At 39.4% G+C, this 26726-nt stretch overlaps 1 protein-coding gene across 7 annotated transcripts in view; it reads right to left on the reverse strand.

Moving 5' to 3' along the window:
• LOC134629304 (myosin-10) overlaps positions 1-26726 on the reverse strand; it is a 79235-nt gene that overhangs the window by 21295 nt on the left and 31214 nt on the right. The window contains exons 4-24 of one of the 7 annotated variants that reach the window (XM_063476532.1): positions 26176-26203; positions 22229-22331; positions 21415-21444; positions 21191-21205; positions 19821-19838; positions 17197-17289; positions 16593-16656; positions 16209-16307; positions 15853-15996; positions 15001-15096; positions 13174-13292; positions 12227-12379; positions 11903-12076; positions 11217-11390; positions 8807-8921; positions 8525-8587; positions 5681-5874; positions 5447-5568; positions 4920-4989; positions 3968-4128; positions 2578-2686 (exon numbers count right to left, since the gene is read on the reverse strand). In XM_063476532.1, the coding sequence (XP_063332602.1) occupies positions 2578-2686; positions 3968-4128; positions 4920-4989; positions 5447-5568; positions 5681-5874; positions 8525-8587; positions 8807-8921; positions 11217-11390; positions 11903-12076; positions 12227-12379; positions 13174-13292; positions 15001-15096; positions 15853-15996; positions 16209-16307; positions 16593-16656; positions 17197-17289; positions 19821-19838; positions 21191-21205; positions 21415-21444; positions 22229-22331; positions 26176-26203 (2144 nt within the window). The remainder of the gene's footprint in view (positions 1-2577; positions 2687-3967; positions 4129-4919; positions 4990-5446; positions 5569-5680; positions 5875-8524; positions 8588-8806; positions 8922-11216; positions 11391-11902; positions 12077-12226; positions 12380-13173; positions 13293-15000; positions 15097-15852; positions 15997-16208; positions 16308-16592; positions 16657-17196; positions 17290-19820; positions 19839-21190; positions 21206-21414; positions 21445-22228; positions 22332-26175; positions 26204-26726) is intronic. The other 6 variants (XM_063476533.1, XM_063476534.1, XM_063476536.1 and 3 more) reach the window with 6 other exon arrangements.

Below are 26726 nucleotides of genomic sequence, written 5' to 3' on the forward strand. Positions count from 1 at the left end.
CACAGAACTCTCTCTCTCTGTCTTTTGTGAACTCTCCTTTCTTAAAAGCAGAAAATGAGATTGTAGTTGTTCTTGGCTGATAAACACATAGCCTTTTTCCTATGATTTTTCATCTACAATGTAGATTTTGTCTCTTTTCTACTCTTTTTTTCTTATAACTCGTGACCTGCAGAGTCACCGTTCTCACAATTGGAGACAATTACTTTTACACAGCGCACACACACACTGCGACGTCAGGCACATTCACACTCACTCTTTTCATCTGCATAAATAAAACATACGGCTGATGACATGTGCCATGGTGATCCATAAGTATGATCACAAGTTTATTTAATTATTTTTCAACCCAACAAAGCAAATAAACAAAAACATGATGCTGATGCTATGAACACTCTACACACATGAATCAAGATCCAAGAAAACTGCTGCGCATCTGAAAGAAGAAGCTGAACTCAAGGATACGCTACATACTCGAGTTATCATAGTTCTCTTCCCCTCTATTTGATGAGTTCTCAGCCAGCTCCTGATCTGATAATGTGTAGCTTGCTCATCAGCTCAGAAGAGACAGCAACGCAACCTCACACAGTGGTTGCGTGCTTTGCCCACAGTGGCAAAGACTTACACATATTAATTTCAGTTTCTCCATCATGTAGTTTTAGCCGTTTTATACAGGGTTCAGCATATTAGTTGTTTTCATAGGGGTGCTCTATATCTCAACAATGGCTCATATTAGAATGACAGTCTTTCACACAGGTCAAGTGCCTCTATGCACGTCATTAGTTTAAATATTTACCTGTTTTACTTCATCTCATATGGCATTGTACTGAATTTGAGCAACCTTAAGCTTAATGCAGATTACTATTAACAACTGGTTAAAGTAATGGTCTGGAGCACAGGCTGTTGTTGATCAGGGCAATCTAAAGAATCATCTAAACATTTTGTGTCAGCAAGGGGTGGGGGAAGCCATTCACCAGAGCATATCTTAACTGCTGCTGATGTGGGCTGGCCTTCTCCACGCACTCTTCAAGGCTGCTGTATTTTCTGAAAACTTCCAACATTTGAGATTCTCCCGCAACCAATTTACGCTCATGACAGTTATGAGAATATAAATACCTCGCACTGTTGGGAGTAAATTCTTGCAAAAATGTGTTGTCTTCCTGTGAGGCAGTCTTACTTGCTCGGGAACCCATGATAACAACAACAACCACGCCTGCTCCGCAGCATTCATACAAACACAACAAATATCCTCTCTCACAAACAACAAAAATTAGGCCTATTTTCTCAACGCAGTCTCACACAGTGGCTGCGCGCTTTGCCGCACTCAGTGGCAAAGACTTACATAACAGTGATCACGCGCTTTAACGCACACAGTGATGAAGACTTTCAACTCAGTCTCACATAGTGAATGCGTGCTTTGCCGCACTCAGTGGCAAAGACTTTCAACGCAACCGCACACAGTGGATGCGTGCTTTGCCGCACTCAGTGGCAAAGACTTGAAACTTACTCGGCTTTGCTTAGGGTGTAATATCAGCCTCGGATCCCGCCGATCGTCATTCATCAAAGAGAGAAAACAGACAGCTAATCCACCGGCCCGATGACAAATTCTCACGTTTCGCTGACGTCAGGGTTCTCTCCTCGGTGAATGCCAACTCCAGGGATCCGGCTCGAAGGACCAATTAATGATAGGTTCGTAGCTTGAACCCATTCGCTGGAACGTTGAAGGCAATGTAATTACACAGCAAGCAAGACACGAGTAGGCAAGTTCTTTATGTTTCACGTGCACGGGAGAGAACTGGACAGGCGCCGTTCCTTCGCTTGACCCCAGTTGCTCTCGTCCGCTCCCCCGTAACACTGCTCTTTTATTGTGGTTCCATGAATATACATAGGGTCATTAACATATGACATCTTATATAGGTATACATGTGAACAAAGAATACCCTGTGTGTGTGTGTGTGTGTGTGTGTGTGTGTGTGTGTGTGTGTGTGTGTGTGTGTGTGTGTAATGTGACTCCCCAAAGCTGGTGCCAGGAGTCTAGCTGTCCATCTAAACAAAAGGCTCTTAGACTCAAACAGATATACGTGTGTTTGCTATACCATATATCAGCAAGAGAAGATACCCCTCTCCTAGGAGGAGTGTGATCTATACCAGAACACTCTAAAGAGGAGTGGACGCACTCCCCTCTTCATGCTACACAGAGTTGTTACAGACCTCCTAGGATGAGACATTCTTTCACTCTACAAATGATTATATACTTCTAAGCATATATGAGTAAATATTTCTAAGCATAAATGGCAATAAACAATACAAATCTAACAGTAGCATTTTTCTTATTATCAGCACTTTCCTGCCATATGTAATTATTCCCTCTAATGTAATTAATGGATTAACATGATTAGGACCAAGACAAGTTATAGCAAACAGACTGACAGACTGTTTGGATTAAGAAATTCTGCCAGAGAAATCTGAACACTGATTTCTGAAAAAGTAGGGCCTTAGGGCTTTAGCAGAGTTGGAGGGCTGATACGAGCGATATAAGAGCCATCTTTTGCTGTCAGAGGTTGGTGTCGTGGTTCTCACCTTGGTGAAGAGTCTCCACCACTGCCAGTGTCGCAGCTTCAAATAAGCAGCACAGTTCCTCTGCAGGACCTTCAGGGCACTCAGCTGCTGCTGCTTCTTAGCGAAGGCTCTGATAGAAAAAATGAGAGATCAATATCTGAGCTTTTTTTGTTTTTGTTGCACGACAGCCGAGCGACATCAATTGACCACTTTTTTAAAATAACAATTTGTATGTTATGGTGCACTGACATATCACCACCTTTCCAGTTAAAAAAACAAGACCATTAGTGCAGGTATGTGGTTAAGAGTGCAACTCTGTGCTGAGCAGTGCATGGTGCGTTTTTGGAGCCTCCTGCAGCCTAAAGCAGAATTTTATATTTCAGCAATGGTGGCATGTTTGCTCTCCACTGGCACTTCAGGGATGTCCAAAGTATGTGTTACAACCGGCCTGTGGGCCACTCTTGTTTGCGCTGTTGTTGGGCCGTTTTTAATTTTTCCACAGCTCTTCTATTCCCGGTGAGCTCCACTGTTCTGAGCATTTTTTAAACAATCACCACTCAACAGATGCAGAGGTCGTCCGCATCCAGTGACACACAGTTGGGGTTTTGGAGTACTGCACAGGGGTGTGTCTGCTGTCCCAACAGAAACGTGCATGCAGACGGAAACATTTTCCGGACCTAAAATTACACTTGAATCAACATTATGAGTGCTGTGAGAGTGAATCAAACAGGAAAGGTAAAATCGACGCAGAGCTCAAACTCGCTGTAACGCTCCCTAAAGCGGAAAAGCTTTCCAGATCTATTACCAAGAGTTACCAAATAAAATGGTCTCATTTTCCAGCTGTGCATTTCATCATTGTATTTAAAGACATGAATAATAATAGAATAATAATAGTGATGCTCCTTCTTTTGCGCAGCAATAAAAATGATGACCTGCACATCACTTTTATTTGATTTTCTTAATATGTTGAATACCCCAGGCTTCATAAAACATGGCAGAATATTTTGAAGCATTAAGACAAACATGCAAACAAACGCCACAGATACATTTACACTTGCCGAACCAGTTGTCTCAGACCACCGCGGGGGCTGGTTTGAGCAGCTGGATCTCCATCCCAAAGTGCACTCTGGGTCTCAAACCTTTACATTTGTTCTCACCAGAGAAACTCAAAAATATAGGCTCTCCAGGGAGTCGTAAAAACTAATACACTGGGGTACAAGAAGCCGCTAGAGGCTCTGATTGATTAAGCATGTGACAGGTGACTTACTAGCAATACTACAAGGAGGTCAGCCAGAGAGTACAGGAAAGGAAGGGGGGGCGCAAACTACCAAGTAGTGTAGACTGTAGGATGCAAACTATTATATGGGAATAACCCGTATGTAGCAGCACATACAGCGATATAAAGACTCACTTGCGGGCCAAGTATCCACGGCACACGGACTGGAAGTAGATGATTATGTCAGTGATCTTCAGGTCTCGCTCCTCCTCCAGATGAGCCAGAACACCAGTTCTGAAGAAGATCTTACTCTGACCAATCCGGAACAGGTTGGGGTCCAGCTCCAGGGCTTGGATCTATAAAAGGAACACAGTAAGTTGTAGATGAATTAACTGCATGGGCTTAAACAACCTCTGCCACAGAGATTAATAGATTGGTTCAGACTCTTTCTTAGCAGGATCAAAGACAAAGTTACAGACTTTTAGCGTAGGTCAGTCCTGATTAACTCTTAGTGTCAATCCAGATCCAGATGAAGGAATTTTTTTTTTGGAAGGATTCCTTACCATTGCAAGATGAGGCCAGGTTGGGCATTTCAGGCGACATCTACACAAATGCATATAAAAATAAACAAAATACTGTGCTACCCCTCAGCATTGTGGTAGACGCACATATGGTATCAGGTTGGAGATCCTAGATGACGTCCTTGAGTTATTGCATTCACAAACTTGGGTGTCCATGTCACCCAATACATAAACTGGTAGTTTACTTTACTTTAATTTTCACTCTTGGTTTGAGGTATGTGGACTGATTTCATTTGTTTAAGACTTAAAGCTGTTGTATTAATGAGAACTCTTGTCTAGTCAAGTTTAGAAAACATTTAAAAAGACAAATTAACATTTTGACACCCCATAACAGCCCCTCCAGGTTGACTGTCCATCAGTGCTCGTTCTGGGCATATTCAAACCTGCAAATGGTGAGAAGTGTTTTTGCTTCTGTTTATGGGTTAAATGTAAAGTTTCCTTGAATCAGTGTGGACTGAGCCTTGAAATCTGTTTCACTTTGTTTTTGGATGTGTCAGAAGTGTTCTCCTATCAGCAGTGGTGTATATATCCAACAGCCACCACAGGATCAGGAAAGATAGCATTACCATTCTCTCACAGGCTTGTTTCCCATCCATGAAACCCTTGGGGATAGCGTTGGGTGTAAGGATTTCATATCTGTGTGCAAAGAGAACAAAGTGTGAATAAGTCAGTTTTCTCCTTGAAAGGAAAAAAGAAAGAGTTAAAAATGTGTTTGTTTGGATGCTCAATCATCCAGGTAAGTAAATCCCAAAAGGTTGATTCTGTTCATCTGGACGTAGCGTTTTCCGTGCTGTGATTGCAGCCGTTCCCCAACTCTGTGAATGGTACTCAGGGTCACTGGTCTTTGATCAATGGTTGTTGATCAGTGGTCATGACAATTTGCATATTAATGATCAAGGAACTGACCTCACAGCCCATTGTTCATTCAGTGGACTAGTTTCAGTCATTGTGCAGACTGGGGAAACCTGCAGTCAGCTGAGGCTGAAGAAGTCACTTGGATGAGTGATGAAACATTTCTCCAAATGAAAACGCTACGTCCAGATGAACAGAATCAACCTTTTGGGAGTTAAAAAAAAGTGGCGATGTTTCTCACCGCTGTCTAAACTCCTGGAAGACGATGCGGTTGGGGAAGCCCTGTCTGCAGATACGAATCCCCTCCAAGACTCCGTTACACCTGAGCTGGTCCAGAACCAGGTGAGGCTCAAGTTTACCAGCCTGAAGGAGGAAATGATACACTCTTAAATACAGAAACAGAAACTTTACCATATTTTATTTTTTTAAAGGAGTCCCAGACTTTCCACTTAAGTTAGATAGTAAAAGTATTTACTCTTTTTTCGTGGTTGGGGATGATGCAGCGGACAAAGTTGGGGTTGGTGTTCCTCAGTGTGGCCATAAGCTTAGTGAGTGACTCTTTGTAGAGCTGTCCCACTGTACGAAACATGCCCTTTTTCGTTTTGTAGGTGGCACCAAACGCCGTCTCGTTCATTCCTGCCACCTGGTCCAGGCCCACGATGCGGTCGACTGGAGGGGAGACGGGGACATATTATTGTGAGTCTGTGTATTTCTGAGATGGTCACCGCAGGAACAAGTGGTAGCAGCACAGTGGCATAATGTGGCTACATGACCGAGTGCAGATGAATGAAAACTATCAAATGAAGGCAGTCTACCAAAGCAGCAGTCAAGAGTCTAAAAGTATCGCTGGTTTCTGCAGGTGGAGATGAAACATTTAGCCAAACTGTTTCTTAGTTTAAACACTGTACACACACGACTCCGTGGTGAGAGGAACCTTTCTGTGGGTGTTCGATGGCGGCTAAATTCATGCTTTTCAATATTTCAGTGCTTTTGATAAAAAACCCTGCACCTTCATACTGCTAAGATAATGACGTTAAAGTTATAATAATAAAGTTTCGTAACTATAAGACAGCAAACAGTGCATACACTTTTTGATAACTTCTTTTAAAAAGCATCACTCAGTGTTAACTCAGGGTTAACCATGACTAGCAAAATAGGAGAGAACTACACCTGTTACATTAATAAATAACTGAACAGTAATAATCAGCCGCCTCTTTAAGAGATCCTCTTGCCAAATGATTTTGAAGACACCAACAACAACATAAACAACAACAACTTTGCCAACAAGCGAGTTGTTATGGGAAACACGAGATGGGAAACGCCATGGGTAGCTGGTTAGCCGTGACTTAACCTTCTAAATAAGAGCAAGGGGGTTGTCAGTCAGTAAACTGATCATGGTGTTATTTTCTTAGATGATGAAAAAATAGAAACAAAAAATGCTAAAATTTGTCTCTTTTTATAATAGTGAGATGGGAAAATATATTAGAGTGGCCTGCCTCAGTGTGGGAAACAGAGAGAACAGCTTGATCCAAAACAGCTGGATTAATATAGTTTTCAGTTTTGTGTGTATTTTGTGGTGGATTTGGTGCTCTATTAGGTATTTCTGAGAGCAGGATGGTGTATGCGTTCTTAAAATAAACTACAGTGTGAGTTACTCTTGTGAAGGAAAATACCTAAGTATAAACATCAGCACTTTTGAGTGATTTTTTTTCTTAAGATGAAGCGGTTTTGATTGTGGAAAAAAAAAATCAAGGTTTTAGGAAAAAACAATAACTTTTCGGAGGTTAGGGCCACAGCAGTGGGACGACCTGTACTTGTGAGATCTACTGGCTTGTGGGTTTGAGCAGCTAAGGTAACTTTATGAGATGTTAATGTGAGTCTGAACTTCATTTAAGACTCACAACTGGAACATGACGCATTTTGACCATCAAATTCTGCTTTGGAATGACCTCAAGAAACAAACAAACAAAAACAAACTAAACCCTTCATCATCAGTATCCTCAGGTATATTATCATTTAACGGCCTGCTGTGCTTAAAAAACCTCCAGTATAACAGAAAATACTGCTTTGAACTAAACCTGAAACCAGCTGTTAAACAGACTCAGACTCACGTCATGTTAGCGGTGAGACATTCCTGCCTCTGCCTGTTACGATGGACCTCAGGATGTGATCAACAGTAATTCCAACAGACAACTTTACACAAGCTTCACTGACAAAACCTAAAACCTGTAAGTCTTAACACCTGATTAAACACAGACTTTGGGTCATCTCATATAACAGGTGACCTCCTTAGAGTCAGCTGATTTGTTTGGTACAGTACTGGAAAAGTCTATCAGGGGGCGGGAGCAAGTGGACTGACCCATATGTCACTTATAAAAAGGGGTGTGTCATGAGTAGCTCACCATACTACATTACAAAATGTAACAAGAAGAAACACATTTATAATAAATTATATCTTAAAAACTGGAAAAGTAACAAAAAGCAAGTATTACTTATTCTATACAGATACCTTTGTCTATCATTATTATTCAGTAATATTATTCAGTAATGTGTCATTTCAGTTTTTTCAGTTAATAAGTCAGGCTGGAGGGGGAACGAGTTTAGAGTGCCTGTAAGTTTTAATAATCACACTGCAAGAGGGAGGGATACAATATGCTGTGATTGATATTTTCCCCCCATCACTATTTATTAATGTCCCAGCAGTTAAATCATAATTACAATCACAGACTCCTGAGTTTAACCGAGGTGATACACGACCTGCTTTCTGGACCCTCCACAGTGATATCTGAGCTCAGAGCCAAAGCAAAATTCCACATCTGGTTTTAATTCTCTGCCACTGTGTCTAAGGACAGGAGGAAGGCGGGAAAATAATGTTATTAAATTATCTTCAGTAGAGTTTCAAATCCTTCATTTGCTCGTGGATGTTTCACATCACTGATGGGGGACAAAGGGAAGAATAAACAGCAATCAGACTCAGACACAGCTGCACTAGATTCTTGATGCTTGCTTCAGGGCAGCTGGACATACAAAGATCACAAGACCCCATGTCAGCCCACTAACACACTGAAACAAATTAAAGCACACTGGTTCGACTAAAGAGAGACAATGACTATATTCTACTCTAGCTTATTTAGGAACTGGGCACTACTGCTTTTGGCTGAGACAAGGGAGCCATGCAGCCTGGAAGCAGATGGGAGCCACTGCAGCTATGACAGACAGCATTGGCTGAAGCATGAAGCACAGAGCCAGATCTGGGCAGAAATGCACCAACAGGTCATTTTCAACTATGATTCTGGCCCAGCACGACCCAGTCATTCACCTGCCGGCTCATCCAGACTAGTGACACTGTCATAGAATGAGGCCCTTTGAATGGTCTGAATCTCTACAACACAGAGAGAGAGAGACAAGGATGGGACGCTCTTAGAAAAGGGTAAATGAGGCAGACAGCTGCTGCTGTTAGTAGGCTTCCGTGACAGACATGTAGATGTAGAAAAGCAAACAGGTACAAACATAATGAACTACAGGAAGTATTAATAGAACCAGTTGGTTGTAGTTGTTACAGCTGACTTAAGCGTTCAGAGATAAGTAGTTGTTACATTACCATCCTTCCACAGTTCAGCCACAAACTTGTCAGTTGACTGGTGGAGAAGTGTCGCCACGTTGTCATTCAGAGGGTCCATGTTCTTCATTAGCCACTCATCTGCCTTGTAGTCCACCTGTAAGTAAATAGAGGTATAGCTCAGAAAAACGCACTATTATCTATAAGACATTTTGGTTTTTAACATTAATTCATATTAAAAACAGAAAGAAAAAAATAAAATAAAAATATCACTTTTTCCAGGCCGTATGATGACATTACAGGACCTGTTGCAAAAGCTCTCATGTTCTCAGCTTCATCCTGATGTGAAATGGCTGTTTTGTTTTACAAAACATATTGATGCCAATGAAACCACGGTGGAAGTGACAGGGTTTCACAGCTGGTTATCATGGGGAACGGCCGGTGTTTGCACAATATGGACTGCAGTTATTTGTCAGGTGTTACTCATTTAAGTTTTTTTCTATTGTTTATGTAAGTGTGCTCATTCGCACAGAATCGTTCCATCTTTCTGATACTGTCTGTTTGTCTTGCTTTATTGACATATTCTGCTTCATTTCTTTTTTATATTATAATAAAAAAATAACAAAAAAAGCCACCCAAAAATAAAAAAAATTATAATGAAGAAAAAAAAAACTACTTTATTTCAAAGTTTAAAATGTTTGGCTGCTCAGACACTAATTCCCCACCTTTGGGATAAATAAAGTTTATTTCGTTAACTTTATCTTATTTATTTGTATCTTTCTAACAGAAAAGATTCTATCATTTCTGAATGATCATTACTGACAGGTATACATAAATTATATGGTTAACCAAAATGCAATCTATTACATTTTTAATATTTGGAAGCCCATTAACATATATCTATGTGTAAATTCTGTCTCAATCATTGTGAACTTCATGGTGAATTTAACTGTCACTATGACCTATAAGGTGTTTTTTATTCTAAAAACTTACCACATTCACAGTGCTTTATTTTACCAACTTAAAGAGCTACGTAGGTGCTTTCATGCACACAGTGATAGTATCTTGCCCAAACATTTAGACTGGAGAAGCACGGACCTCATGGGACAGGCCTCTCTACCTCCTGCAGCTTTATAAACAATGTATCAGGATCATTTAGTGCAGTTGGATGAGAATCGGACTCCAGAGCAAGAGGTGAACAGTTTTCTTTAACTTTCTTACTCTTCTCTTGAGAATATTTTATGTTGTTTTGTTGTAGTCGATAAAAGACAACTACTACTATTCTTCAGTACAGAGGTTTTTCTTCCAATACAAGCTTTTTCGTAGCTGGAAAATCCAACTTGAACATCCAAGTGACGCTCAACAAGCAACAATATTATTTTGTTATGTCTCCAAGGTCGGCACAACTTTTATTTCGGAGATATATTACAACCCAGACTAGACATCAAGATGGTAATTCAACGTGAAAATGTTTGCTGGTCATTATTTGTATAATAAACTCCCCATTTATTTAGGATCCATTCACTTTTAAAGATCTGTAAGTCAGAATATTTCATGTTTGAAAGCGAAAACTATAAAAATGTTAATTTCCCATCTGTGCAGTTTGGAGGATTTTGGTGGAAAGAATTGAAGCTAACAAAGATGCCGTTCAATAAAGAGCAACACATAAATACCAAAATATGTCTGATGTTAGGAAAAATTTCTCCATTTCATAGTTTGTGCATCATCTGTCACTGCTTGAATCACATGTTCCCTAAAAACCAAACACATACAAGACTTTTCATCTTTTCTGATTGTAGAAGTGTAAAAATCAAGAAACATTTCCACACTGCTTTGAATGAGATCATTTTTCTCTGTGCACACCTGTGTTAACAACATTTGCAGCGTTTGGCTTTGTCGTGCTGCAGACTTTTCTCCACGGCAGACGTTCCTACAGCTGGAATCTTTCAGTTTTTGAAATATTGAGGCGTGAAACAACACAGTCCACACAATGATAAGCAGATGTGCTACTCTGTGGGTCTCCCTACGAGACAAATGCTGCACTCTGTTGTGTAACACCACGGACTATCCAAACCCACTCCCTCACGATGAAATATAAATCAAGCTGTTTCAGTGTTTCCCTGAAATCCCCCCACAGGAGAAGTATGTGTCAGCGTTTTATGTGACCTCTGACAGCCAGCGACTTTTCATGGATGAAAGAGGGATTCAGAAAAGAGGATTATGGTAAACTGAAGCATAAGTGTGATGATATCAGCTGTAGCAGCTGTGACTGTCACTCTGATTACTTTCTCACCTGTGTGTCTGAACTGAGGGATTCTTTTTAAAGAGCTAGCTTATCGTGGCCTAAAAACAAGCATCAAACATCCTGAACAGTCAGGGAGGCAGCAACAGGAACCGGCTGATTTTTATAGAGATAAAAAACAAAAAAACCCCACAAAAAACACAAGCATACCCTGCCGGCGTAGTGGATGATGCAGAAGTCGGCCTTATCTTTGAGCTGCCGGGGCTTCTGAAACTTGGTGTGCGTGCCCTGCTCCTGGATCAGCTTGTCTACAAATGTCTTGTCTGTGGCTTTAGGGAACCAGCACTCCTCATCCAGCAGAGCCAACACGCCTGGAGGGTTCGCCTGGAGGAGTCATAACACAGGACAGGACATTAAGACTGCAGAGAGGGTGGACAGGGATATAGCATCGACACACAAAGACAACAGATCTCATTTCTTTTTCAAAATAGTTTCTCTGGCATATTTGCCTTTAACAGAAACACGTGTCTCGCACTGCTTGAACTCTGAGCCATTTTTTTCCTGGTGTGATATTCTTCATGATATCTTTATGATATCACACCAGAACAGCTACGTGAATTATTAACCCCCCCCCCCCCAAAATCTATTTTTTTTGTCCTGAAAAAAAGACTACTATTCATCTGACTTAGACTTCAAGCTTTATTTCTTTATTAGGCATTAACAGGAATAAAAAGGACATTTGTTCAATAGAATAAAGCAGTGCATGATTAAAAGGAAATATTAAGTATTATAATTTAGTTGCTAAATAAGTAAAGAAAGATAAAAGTTAAAACATTCTCCAACTTCAGTTCTAAGGAGAATGAATCTAATTGACAAAAGCTAATAATGGAACCGACCGGTCTCTCGATGAGGTCGATGCAGGGCTGCAGGTCGAGGCCGAAGTCGATGAAGCTCCACTCGATGCCCTCCCTCTGGTACTCCTCCTGCTCCAGGATGAACATGGTGTGGTTGAAGAGCTGCTGCAGCTTCTCGTTGGTGTAGTTGATGCAGAGCTGCTCAAACGAGTTAAGCTGCACGAGAAGAAGATCGACACAAGCAAGAACATCATCATCACTGGAAATTATTACCAATGACACAAACTGACAACCTCTAACCACGTGGCAAATAAAAATAAATAGATAAACTTTGTCATTAAAGAACTAAAAGATTTCAATTCAGACCTGGAAGATCTCAAAACCAGCAATGTCCAGGATACCGATGAAGGAGGCACCCTGCCGTTTGGTTCGGTCCAGGGCTTTATTAATGCGATGGACAAGCCAGCGGAACAGACGCTCATACGTAGCTTTAGCCAGGGCCTCGACAGCAAAGTCGGCCTGCAGAGAGAAAGCGTGAGAAAAGAAGACCGTGACAAAACAATGAACAGAGAAATGAGCTGAATGTGGCACGGGAACAACAACAACAACAAAAAAGACATAAGTGTGTGTGGGCTGAAACTAAATGAATTCTACAAATACACTTCTAGTTGCACTCATGTTTTCTTTCTGAGACTTTTTATCCGAAATGCTTGGATGACAGCTGGATCTGTATCAGTCTGCAGGACTACTGCACTTTAAATTTCCAGTGCTTCATTTAATAAATGAAATTAGAAAAGTTCAAAATAACATTCTTTATGCTTTTATATTTTTTAAAAACTGTTTTAACTATAAGCTTTTGTTATTTTGACTTCCCTGGTTTAGTGCTTGCCACCAATGCCTCACAGCGAGAGAGCCCTGGGGTTGCGCATAAGGAACATAAGTTACAAGTTTTACAACTTTCAGTATGCAGAAGCAGCCTGAAACTATGCTTTACAAGGGGTTAGGACGAGGACCCACACAGACTGAGGAAGCTGTTGTAACAATGATTTGGAAAAGGCCCAGGTGCGATTCATCTCACACTTTGTACACACAACATGAAGCAGAATTTTAACCGCATGAGCTCTGGATGCCCCATTTAACTCATCTAACAAGACAGCTGTATTATGCAGCTATCTAGCAGAAAAAACACAAATGCATTTCTTAGTTAAACAATCAATATGCAGCTTTTAAACAATTACCAAAGACCTCAAGAACAAAAGAGGAAATACATTACATTAGTCAATAGAAAAAACCCCAAAACAAAGCAAACTGACCTGCTCTTTAGTCTGAGCTTTCTGGACGTAGTCTCTCCCCACTTTGATCCTGGGAGTCAGGATGGCTCTGGTAAACTCCATTACATTCATCCCCAGCAGATGGCAGAGCTTCTGTGCAGCTGGAGAGTAAAACAACTTCATTTACATCAGAAGAAAATCAGTCCTACAGTGGATTTCAACCTGCATGCACCTACAGTCCACGATATAAAACAGAAAGCAGAAATTACTTAATGTGTAGGAACCATTTATAGTATCAGGCTCTAGGTTCTTTGGTGTGACTGTGGCTCAGGTGTTAAAAGTGGGTCGTCTGCCAATCAGAAGGTCAGTGGAGTTTAACTATGTGAATGTTAAGTAAAGTGCTTGGCTATTGATAAAAAGCACTTTATGAATGTGTGATTGGGTGAATCAGAATCATGGTAGAAAACAAACTTAGTAGAAAGGTGCTACTCAGACTGTTTGCCATCTAAACGTGTTTCTTTCTGCTGTAAATTCAAGTATTTTCACTGGCAGGATATCTGATCTGTGTGGATGGACTTGCTAAGGCAACGCTCAAATGGGTGATTCAGGAAACTGCAGTTTTGTTCTCTGTTGCTAATGAATGATATTGTTTTTATAGATAACCTGGTGAAACTGTATTAAAGGCTAAAAGTTTCAGGTCATTAGGATCATGCCTAATCTGAGTGACTCTGCTACATTGTGTCACCAGCTGAACCTGTGCGCTGTGTTTGTGGTGTCAGTGACTTTTGCAGCCTTTTTCTCTAATTAGATGAAAAGTAATCTGGCTAGCTGTGCGGCTATCTATAATGGTATGTGACACTGTAGCACTGCTTTTGTATATTATTTGCCAATTACTTACTTACTAATTAGCAGGCACCCCCTGAGTGGATGCAACTTGCTCACCAAGCTTGAGAGCATAAGTTCATAACACAGTACTTCATTCATCCATTCACCCAAATATGCTCCCTGCTCTCTTTCTCATGAAGTCGGCAGCCATAATTCCCAATGCAAGGCTTTCATACACAACCTATATTTCCCACAGTATTTTAATTTGTGTAACTGTGGCTCGTACCTAATAGAAATCAAACATGAAGCAGAAATTATTAAATGTGTAGAGGAAAAAAAAGTTTGGTTTTCAAGAGTTACTCGAATGAGTTTCCCCAAAACTACTTTAACAGCACTGTCTGAGTATTAGATCATCTAACTGATATATAAACAGAATATATAATCTGTGAAAAAACATAGGTGAGCTTTGCTGTTTTCTTTTAATGACTAATATTAAGATTTACTACAGTTTTCATGAGAAATGTTTCTGGAACAGTGTTATATTTTATGTGGCTGGAGCTTTTGGAAAAGTAGAAAAAGCAGAATCCGTTCTAGATAGCCAAAACTGACTATTTAAAAAAAACACAACAAAAAAAACATCTGCTTCAGTCCTGATTTCTGCTGTTGAATTTGGAAATATCTAACTGAGCTGGATCGTTGGCATCAGACTCATCCTCTCCCCCCGTATCGCTCTGTTAAGTGCCAAATATGCAGTGCCACATGTGGAGGAACTGGAAGGCTGTGCCCCATTTCCTTCAGGAGTAAATCCTCTCAATGATGTGGTTTAATGGCAAGCTGACAAGGCGCAGGGAGCGAACAGACATAAATCACAGGCCCCTCTGAGCTGTGGATGAGGCGCACAGCGTGAGGGAGGTGCACAGTGAAGGAGAAGAGCTGAAATATATATGAGAAGAGGAAAAGCAGCAGGAGGAGGAGGGTGTCCTGACCCCTGAGGTTATAGAGCAGATGTGTGTGTGTGTGTGTACACAATTCTGGGATACTTACCGGTATTATCAGGCATAGAAGCTTGGTCACTGTTCCTCTCCTTCTTAAAGACGATGTTGCCAAACTGAAGAACTGAGGACACCACTTTCAACATGGCTACAAATATCAGAATCCAGAGAAAACAAAATTACTCGAGTATGACATCATTTTACTACATTAACTATATTCAGAAAGTTAACAAAAAAAAGTGCAAAAAGACTCCGATAACCTACAAAACTAGTAATGAATAACACCCAAACAGCAGAAAAATGACTGTTATTCCTAAACAGTTAGTGGAATACAGGTTGAACACTTAGCACCGCTACACCCAACACTTCACTGTTATACCAGGCAACTTACTTTCATCAATTGTGCTGACCAAATTTGAGTTAAATACAGTATCTGCTATAATATATTAAACAGCATGAATATTTTTTTAACATTAAAATATCTCTTATTTTTCTTTTTTTTATATAGAATTATTACATTAATACTAACTTTAAAGTCACTTATTATTTGATGTGAAGGAATACGTCATTTAATCCAATAAAAGGTTTTTCCATTAGCTAAAAGTACAATACCACAGTAGGAGCCACATGTTTATTATGTTAGCAAACATTAACATTTCCAGTGGTTCTAGGCCAAAATATGTATTCTTTCCTGATTATTTCTAAGAGAGGGGAAAATCATGTGCAGCTTAATCTGCAGTACAATCTGCAGGTTTTAACTGTTTTAATTTGCTGAACCCTCACGTCGCAGAACTGAAGAGAACTGCTGTTTCACCGTAACTTAAACCTTGAACCAAACTATCGCTTTACCAATCAAGCAAAGGTTTTATTGTTTGTTTATTTTATTGGGTTATTAAAAATATACCCAGAATCTCCTCATGGCCAAAGCTCATGATGTGCATGGCCTCCATGGTCTCATGGAAGTTGTCTTTGTCCTGCTGGCCTGGGATTGGGATGTTACCATTGGACAGGAAGCGGTAGTTGTTGAATCCTTCCAAAAGCAGGTCCGCTGTGGTCACAAGATGGAAAAACAAAACAAATTTTACCCCCAAAATGATTCACATGGACTTCACACAAAATTAGGCCATGACAGAGCTACTGATAACATTAGGAACAATAAGGCGTAATAAGATGTCTAATTTTAATGCATGGTTGCGTTACACAAAAATACAATCCAAAAACAAGTCACGGTTTAGAGTTATTGAAACTCGGACTACTCACATTTGAGGTGCTCCCCGGCTCCAGCCAGCAGCTGATAAAAAACGTGGAAGGTACGCTCATCTTTGGCTTGACGAATAGCTCTGGATTTTTCCAGTAAGTCTGGCACAGAAAGTCAAGAAAACCATATCTGTTTGGTGGGTCAGTATGCCACATATCAGGCTTTGGGATTATCTGGTGTCCAAGGTTGACAAAAGGAGTCGCTGAGATAAATAAACACACACTAAACTAAATGAATATGTATAGCACATGAAAAAGTTAAACATTTTACACAGTTCTTTTTGTATGGTCCAGACTGAGATCACAGAACAAAAGTATTCTTACTTCCAAAAAAACTGAATTTAAAATTCCCCATTACATGAATACTTCTGTTTTAAAACAGGATACAGGTTTCAATGTTGGCCCCAACGATGTATCCAGTGACATCAAAGTTGATCCGGATGAATTTCCCCTGTTGAGATTAACACAAGATAACTTTCAGGAAGTGCACAAAACAACACGAGCAGCATTCAATCGATTACATAATGGCTCTTTTATAACACACAGTGAGGCTGTGAGAATCTGCACTGATGGTAGCAGAATAATGTACCAAGACTCAGCATGAATCCTTAGACTGAGAGGCTGATTATTAAATTTGTTCCACTAGAAAGCAATGCAGGCCGTCACTGATATTTCTCTAATAATATATAATTATATTTTAATTATAGAAAAAAAACAATTTGAGAAAATAATTTGCTATAGAAACACGAGACAACTGATCCTTTTTGTCTCTATAACTGAATAAGAGCTGCCTTAAGTCCCAGCAGGTCCGGTATAACAAAGGTCTCCTAAATGATTAGCAAGCAACAGTGTCCAGATAAATGGCCTTGTAATTACCGTTACAAGACATAAACACATTTGCTAAAACTCATCTAGGTGCCAACGCAGGATCAGTAAAAGTGGTCCTGAGGCGAAAGAAATTCAGTTTAGCTGATCTTTTTTCTGTACTTACAAAACGTGATGAGTTGTCATTTTTCACAGTCTTTGCATTCCCAAAAGATTCAAGGATGGGATTGGCTTGTAAAAGCTGCCGTTCCAGTTCACCCTATCACAAGAAAAGGAATCTTTTGTCACCACGTCAAAGGTCAACACACAAAAGTTATCAACTTATGAGAAGTTTTCCACTGACGATGAAAAGTCAAACATAGACATGCAGACAAAGGCAGCACACGTCCTAAGACTTGGTTTATACAGAAAGACGTCACATTTCCGCCATAGAGTTAAACTGAACAAACAAAAGCCGCAGAAAAGATGACAAGTGTCACGGTTGGACAAAAGAAACATGTCTACAGATGATTATTCGTGTGTCTGGTAATTTCTCATTTCTTTGCCTCTTAGACTTTAAAAAGAATAAAAGTAATGTAGTGGTGGGTTAAAAATAAAAGAAAGGAAAGAAAATTAAAGTGAATCAAGTAAAAAATTGTTATCATTTTGAATTAAAAGGTTGTTTAATTGTATTTAGTTTGTTGTCCACAGCACTAAATGAGCCCGGTGACACGGAGCCATACAAGTTTCCAAAAGTTTCAAACTGCAGGTGAATTTAGGTCACATTTCATCTCTTTCATCACAAAGACACAATGTGACCACCACATGAAAACATAAAATCATATGTGACAGAAAGTCTAAATCACTTTATCCATTTAGTAATTTTATGGCAAAAACAGCTTTCATACCAGTTCTCAGTCAATAAACCAGCTCTAATGTTTTAGATTAAATATTCTTTGATATTGGTTAAAAAGTTCTAATTAAACAGTTTTTCTGGTTTATTACTCTATAAATGCACATTTTTGGAGTTCTGGATGAAAGCACCAGTTTAAACATCAGCTGTGATATTTTATAGATTAAACAACGGTTTAAATAATCCAGTCTTAATGAAGCTACTTTCAAATACTTCCATCTTTAAAGTCCTTTTATTTTGTTGCATTTAAAACCTTTAGTAGTTTAAAACAAACAACAGAGTCTCTGCTGACATGTGGTATGCAGTCTAACCACTTTGTTATGAGGTCACACTCAGGCTTTTGGACTTTTTGCACAGCCTTAGGCAGATAAAAAGTAAGTTTGAACTGCAAATAATGGAACTGAAGATGACTGATGTGTCTGTAGCTTTCGAAAGAGACGTTTTATCTTTTTGCTTTGACGAAAGCCAGAAAGCCATTTTATCAAATCAGGAAGAATGTGTCCACAACACACAGCAGACATGGTTTGCTTCTTTTTTCTTTTTCTTTTTTGTCAACCTGGACACTTCAGGAAGCTGAATAAATAAATAAGTGACTTATGCAGATGTTTAGACAGGTGTTTCCACTGTGTTTCCATCCAAACCATATTGTTGGCTTTGTCGTGTCTAAAGGAGCCAAAGACAGTTTCTTCTGCAACGTTATTTCTCTTCTTGTGGCTCAGAGGAATATTTTCCCATTACGACAGAAATAGCTGCGTGCGCTGAAGGTTTGAGTGTGTCTGAGGCCATTTTCCACTGAAGAGAATTGAGGAATCAGCACTGCGCTCAGAATGTGAGACATGTAATGTGATCTTTGGCCTAAGAGTTAAATGTGCTGCTTTTAATTGAGTTTTTGAGCAGCTGGAATGAAGCAGGGCTGAACTGGATAAACCTGGTCTCTGTCCATCAGCGGTGTTGCAGCCCACAGACGGCACAGGGTTCAAACCGAAAGCCTTTGTTTCTATATAAACACAAGCGTGTGGTGCAACTTGGTAGTTAAAATTGTTCACTGGCAGCCTTTACATCTGTGTGGTCTGCACACACAAACAAAGAGCAGATTACAAACATCAGTGGGGGTCCAGCAGCAGCATTATGAGCTGACCCACATTCCTGTTGTAAAGTGAGCACATGTGATATCTGACAGCCAACGGAACTGGCTCCTCCACTTTAAATGACCATTTACTGCATAATTTTGATCAAATGAGTCACCCATTATCAGCCAGCACTCAAAAAACTAAGAGATCTTTTTTAAAAATAAAAAAAGTTCACTGTGTGTGCTTTGGCTCAGTACTTTGGAGATTTAGTGGACTCAGAAAGGATCAGTCGCAACTGTCCCAGTAAATCTTCTGGGGCAGAGGCCAGTTGTGTGGCTATGTTTCCACAGCTCAACATCTGCTTTGGAGGTCACAGGGCCAGACAAATATTGCAAGTCCCTGTTCTCACCAACAACGAGAACACCGAACATGTGGGGAACTTATTTGGACCAGATTCTTAGTCTGAAAAGATGTCAGAAGAGGTTCTGTGCTAGCCGCTAGTTCAGTGATAAGATGAGATGACTTGAAAGCCAGTGAACCACTTCAAATGTCCTCACAGTGTCAGCCCTGTAAATGTTACATGTGTGTTACAATAAGCAGACGCTGCTAAATTAGTAAGAACAAAACAGTTGAGCTCATGCAATGCGAAGGTTAAAAGCAACCAAATATAGCAGCTCAGTGAAGGTTTAATGGAAAGCATCTACTGCACAGCCTCAGGGAATATTTAGTTAGTAGTGGGTTTATCTAGCCAGTGGAAACAGAGTGGGAAAAGCACCCCTTTTATTTTGTAAGTGAGGTAAAATAGGTGAGAAACTACATACTACTCACATAAAACAGGGGTCCACTCTGTAGGATATGGGGAGATTCAGTAGTTATATTAATGATATTTATTTTAAAAAATAACACATTTTATTAATGTTATAGGCACATCTATGCACAACCTACTGCAGTCTATGGATGAAAGCTGCAGCACAGATCATGATAGCTTATCCTGGCCCTCAAGACCCAGAATACTGCTGATGTTCAAAAGATTTAATTCAAATAAATTTATGACCATCTGACCCCCTCAGAACCAGCTGATTACTGTATTATGATAGCAAGAAACCATTCAAAAACGTACCTTTATCCTATGAGTAGTGCCTGAGTTTTAGCAAAGTATTATATTTAGTATATGATATTTATATGAATCCAGTGAGTCATATTTAAAACGATTTTTAAAAAACGCACTGAAGGCTCCAAAATTGCGAGTGTTAAATTTGACTATATTAGAAAATCGTTTTGACAAAGAAGGAAGAAGAAGACAAACTTGGTATCAAAATGTAGATAAAAAGGAGGCTCGTGTTTATAAGATATAACCTGTTTATAACCTATTCTGAAAGTTTACCCAAAATGCACTTAATGAACTTCTCTACACTGAATATAAGAAAACAAATAAATGAACCAGAGCTCGTTTCTGTCGCTCCATGTCAAAGATATTAAACTGGTGCAGATTTGGCTGTAGATGAAATCGTGCTGAACAAAACAAAAACAGGACTTAAGCTTTCGACTGTCCCACTTGGTGTGGTGGTAAAATTGATGTGGGTTCAGTTTAATTTACCTTAACTATATTTTTTGTTCTTTTATTAGCCCTGAAAACATCATCTCCTTTACCTATAAAGTTAGGAGAGAATAAGTACACAATACACACACAGTACACAATAACTAAGTAAATCAGCTGATTCTGAGCGGCTCAGATGAGAACATTTTTCCTGGTTAATTTTACATGGAATGACGCAGCTGTGACCTGAACGTCTGGTATTTTGGAACAAAGTCACAAAAGACATGAGGACATGGACAATCTGCAGGCTGTCTGGGTCATGATGACCAGGTCATAGAATCAAGTAATTTTGGTAAATGTTCTAATCATAAGCTCTTATGGTGACATCCTTTAAAAATGAGGAAGGTCTCCAGCTCTTTCTTAAAAAAGCAGACACAGACATATATTTTTTAACTATGTAAACATATGAATAGAACTGAAATACAATGTTTAAATATGACAAGATGACATTCAAGGCTTATTATTTGGCTACAACAACAAATAAACACCACAAACACGTGATAATGTTTCAACCAGTGTCAATCACAGTAAAACAAAGCACAAAAAAACAAACACATTTAAAGAAGTCTGAATAATCATGCCACTTTTAAAGTTTACTTACAACTGCATTTTGTGCCTGACAGAGAGAGACAAAATATCTGCTAAATAAGATATCTTCAGTGTTAACACCAGGCAGCTTAAATAAGTGTGAAAAGTGAAAATCGCTGACACCATTTGATGAACTCAGATATTTTATTAGCTCACGCTTTAGATAAGTGAATACTGTCTTAAAGGTTAGTGTGGCATGCATGTGGACATGGAGTGTAAGAAAGCATAAAAACTTGCCTGTAGTTTCACTGGTTTAGGTGATTCTGGCTGTTTGTTACAGATAAACAAATGTAAACTGTTAGACTGTGTGCACAAAAGCTTTACAATCACAAGCACCTCAACAACAATCCCACTTTTTAAAAAACATCTTTACCTCAATCAAAGCATTTTTCTAGCACTGCATTAGTAGGATAGCAGTGGAATGACCCCTCCCTCCCCCTTGTAGGTTAATTCAAAAAATCAAAAAATCAAAATCCACTTTATGAGCAGAATCTAAAAAAGGGGTTTCAAACATGCATCAATGTGTTCCATTCGGCACACTGGATGGCTTTATATGAAAACTGCACTAAAGGACTTTTGCTGCGATTCCAGGAGAGAAAATGTGTCAAAACCTAAAAGCATTTCTGGATCTTAATAAGTTGCTTGAACCAAAAAATATGTAAAAGTTGCAAAAGAAAAGTTGCAAAACTACATGTGAAATTTTTGCACCTTCCAACTGTGATCTGTATAATCTTCAGTGATTAACAAATTACTGATGTAAGGTTTATGCCACAGCTTCTCTAAATTAACACTACTGGTAACAACCAAAATCATCTGTTATGTTAATCCACCTGTATGTGCAAGCTCTCAGAGAAGTTTAGTGTGGAGGCTCAAATTTGGGTGTAAAAATGTAAATTCAGTTTGTCATTTGCCCAATAACAAAGAGAATAATTTTTGAGATGAGTTTGATGCCCCTGATTTAAACTGGTATTACATCAGGTTTTCATTTAATTAAGGACTAAAAAGAAGCATGAGAGGAATTACAAAATTGGTGAGACTTGTTAATACTCACGGGAATGTTGTGATCTTTTCTTCCTTTATGCGAGGAGGCAACATGTGCCAGGTACTGAATGACCTTTTTTGTGTTTTCTGTCTTACCGGCTCCCGACTCACCTCTGCAAAGCAAAGCAACAAGACGATACAAATAAAACAGGAACCAGAAAAACTAAAACTTTCACGGTGCGGTCATTTGATGATTATACAAGACAAAAGGCAACCAAATGTTTGCTGTGTGAGGACTCAGCAAACAAAGCAAGACAGTTGAACTCTGGCTTGCTTTGTCTGTTTCTTCTTTTAAATAACTGTTAGATGTACTTTTACATTGTAGGCTTTCTTACAGATCTTTTGGTACCTAAAATCGGGTCAAGGCCACATGCTTTCTTTCTTTTTAAATAACTTAAAATACATATTTTACTTGCATAGGGTTAGAGTTAGGGTTAGGGGCACTTATCAGGGTCACTGAAGATTTAGACCTCAGAGGGTTATTACTTAGTCTACCATGAACTCTCCATGAACTCGCTGAAATTTAAATTGACATGGGAATTGTTAATATTGTTGTATTTAAGGGTCAGTGGATCTGGGCAAGGCATTTGACCACATTCCTCAGGGTGTCTCTGTGTGGCGCGCTTCAGTATCATGTTTCAGGCGATAGATCTGACTTGTTGGGTTGGGTGCTGGACTCCGCTAGAGCTGCTAGAGATTCTGTTCGTATTTTCATAACATCATCTGCTTTTTGCACATGATTGGAGCAGCAACAGTTTGGGTTAGCAACAGCAGTGATGCCAAAGCCGACCTGAGTGTTAATGCAGAGATGCCATTTTACCGGTTAATCTATGTGCACGGCCTTATCTATACCCAGGAGCTCTAGGTAATCACCAAAAGAATGAGAAATGAGCTTCCTTAGAACGGTGTCTGGGCTCTCTCTTAGAGATCGGGTGAGGAACTCGGTCAGTTGGGAGGGGCTAAGAGTGCTCCACATCAAAAGGAGCCATTTGAGGTGGTTCAAGTATTTGATTAAGATGCCTTCTGGGTGCCTCCTAGGTGAGGTGTGTCAGGCATGTCTAACTAGTAGGAGAGACACACCAGAGGAACTGGAGGAGGTGGCTGGGGGAGGGAGGACTGGGCATCTCTCCTGTTCTCACAATCCAGATAAGAAGCAGAAAATGGATGATTAGTCAATACTTTAATAATTTATGGAAACAGTTTGAAATTTTGGTTTCTATTATTTTTTTTATTGTTTTAATTAGTTTTGTGTGTTTGTAAAACTTTTGATAAGTGCTATAAAAATAAAAATATTATAAAAAAAAATTGTGGACTTTAGACCGTGTCGTGCACAGCTGAGTGTTCGTGGTTAATAGGTTAGACAAGAACTCTTTTTCACTACAGCAGCACAAATATAATCTCAGACTAAAGTAAACACTGCAACATAAGTATTCCTGTTTATCTTTAAACTATATTTTTTAAGCATCAGTCCACTTCAGCAGCTGTGGTTGCTGGCAGGCCTTTCACCGCTCTATCACACAGCTACCATGGAACGAGGGGAAAAAAAGAAAGAAAAAAAGCTGCTGCAAGAACTTTGGGGAGCAGTTTAGATTTAGAGCATACCTGAGGTTTTACAGTAAGTGCAAATCTGCAAAAACCAAGTATGCACAAAACTATAGTTTTCCTTTCAGACTTGGCAAGCGTGATGTGGCTGGAAGTAAAGATGGGGAGAGAGCAGTGGGTAAGTCTTGTCAGTCTTCTAAGGTATTGTGAACAGAGAGTAATCGTGGGGAGATTGCGTCAGTGTGCTTGTTGTTGGCCTTGGACCGCTGGGTGTGATATTTCTCAGCTCCTCCACAAAAAAAAAAAACCCACTGCTGACCTAACCGTAGCTTATGAGATTTTCATGTTTTTTATTATGCATACAAGTGTCAAAACCTTTACCACTGTCCACAATTTGCGGCACATTTTAATGTGTGTCTCCAAGCAAACTCCAAAAAATAAAAATCATTGTTGAATTACACAAATATACAAAGTGCCTTTCATTAAAACTTGAGGTAGATCAACTGTCTTTGACTTCATTGAGGGGAGTCAGTTAGATGGATGATTATTTTCAGGAATGTGCTGATATAACACCAACTATATCATTGTTTCAGGTTATTCTTTGGCAGCAGACGGTTGCCCTCCATAATCTCAGTACAGCCAGATGTTTCCCTCTGTTAAGAGGAAGCTTTTTTCTCCACACTGTTGCCCGTTTATAGTCTGTGGATCACACAGTTATTCCCTGCATTACTTTAGTTTCTTTATCTTATAAAGTAAAGAGCAAAAGTAAAATTATTGTACATAAAAAATGAACTGATTGAGAAGGTGGCAACTTCAGACTTGGCTTATCTTTTATAGAATTGCTTTCTTCACTAAAGCAAAATGTAGAGAATAGTAAGTTGTGCAGCAGCTGAATGAACAATTATGACACCAAACCATGCCAGGTGTGTAATATGGGCTCAAATTGTGGTTATAAATATTTTGTACTTGTAAATCAGTTTTGTACTTGCAATGTTGCAGTGTTGTGGAAATGACAGTCTTCACTAGTGGGGATAGTTAAAAAGCTTTCTTCGTTATGAATTAGCATACATGTTTTTATTGAACATTTGAAGAACCAGCAAAAAAACCCAAACTCTTGTAGAGGACATAAAGTCAGAGATAGAAACGACAAGGAGCAGGTGCATCTAGTACAGGTAGAGCTGCTGCAAAAACCCACAGAGCTCAGCAGCCAGCGCAACAAATTCTGGATCCTTTGCTTTTAGTTAGCAGTTAGCATTAGCGGCACATGCTGCGTCTGATGTGAAAGGACCTTGCTGCGCACTGTGTCTCACAGCCATGGTCCCGGGTCAGCCCTGACTTTGTGTTAAACTAATCCTAAAGTAATAATGGTATTTCTAACCACTGATATACCACAACTTTATCCTTTCAACAGCTACTGAAAGTTAGGGGACCTAGCTTCTATCGGATATTTGCATAGAGATCCTCCAGCTTCAAACTGTATTACCCTTCAAGGACCTGCAGTTCAAAAAAGCGCCCCTCCGACAGCCAAACCCATCTGTTCTCTGATTGGATAGTTAAATTTGTGATTGACATGACATTGGCCAATCAGATGAAAGGAAGAAAAATAGGGTCAAAATTTGTACTTGTAACTTGAAATTTGAGTGCAGAGTTTCACACGTATTTAAGTCCACACACAAATCTTTTTTACGCACACACAAATTCTTTTTACACATACAAATCTTTTTTTACACACACACAAATTCTTTTTACACATACAAATCCTGATTTGCAAGTACAAAACTGATTTACAAGTACAAAATATTTATGACCACAATTTGAGCCCATAGTGTAATTTGTTGATACTGTATTGTAATTAAGGTTGCAGAGAGCCTTTGTAAATTACAGTTCTTTTAGTTCAGTTAAGTTTTTTAAACCCTTGGTGCATGGCTTATATCTTGATAACTTCTCTGGCATTTTCTTTGGCTTCATTCCTGTCATCAGCAGGCACTTGTCAGTGAAATGAAGCCAGAGGATTGTGAAGCAGAAATGTCAAGCATTTCTCAGACCCACGCTTCTTTTAAAGCAAGCTTCTCAGTGACACTGAGCAGGTTATTGCTCCTTGTGAGAAACGTAAGAAGTGTCCAGACCCTGAAGCAACTCACTCACTTTTACTGCCCTTTTCAACTCGTGTAATTGCAAGTAAATGCATTATTGTCCGTTTCATTTAATTCAGGCAAAAGAAGCAACAGAGAAATACACTGCAAGACATTTTCCATGTCTCCTAATGGAAAGGAGACATTAATTTGGTCCAGGTGGTTCAGTCTGCCTTGCAGAAGAATGTGTCGTGCCGGTGTACGTTAGATGATTTTAAAAACAGTAGCTCTGTTATGTTGAAATAAGACCAGCCAAATGGTCTTAAATGGTCTGTTTACTCACGTGCAGAGAATGGACTGGTCCTCTCGATCTGTGGAGACAAAGGGGGAAAAAGGGGGAAAAAGGGGGACGTGACACATAAATGAATGCTAGGTAAAATATTATGAAAATATTATGCAATCATTTATTATTGCATAGTATTTATTATTATTATCATTAAATATACAATATATTTTACTCTGAGACAGACATGAGTTTCCAAAATTCAAAGTCCTTACAAACTGTCTGTTGACCACATTTAAACAATAAAAATAGATGAATGTGAAATTTTACGGAGTTGGAAGCAGACTACCTACCAGGTGAACCCAACAGCAAACTTGTAACTGCGTTATTTTATAAAACTGTGCCAGCTGAAAATCATAAAAATCATAAGTCTAACACAAGAGCTGAAACTGACATTTTTTCCGATTTCAACCTAGCAACCCTCACTGAGTTTAAATGTCTCCTTTGCAACTGTGTCCCAGTAACCACAGGTAATAATGACGTTCAGACAAACCATATTATGATGAAATAGTGTATATGGTAAGAAAAACTACTTGTCATATTTGTACTCA

This window comes from Pelmatolapia mariae, linkage group LG6 (assembly GCF_036321145.2).
Source record: "Pelmatolapia mariae isolate MD_Pm_ZW linkage group LG6, Pm_UMD_F_2, whole genome shotgun sequence".
Taxonomy (NCBI): domain Eukaryota; kingdom Metazoa; phylum Chordata; class Actinopteri; order Cichliformes; family Cichlidae; genus Pelmatolapia; species Pelmatolapia mariae.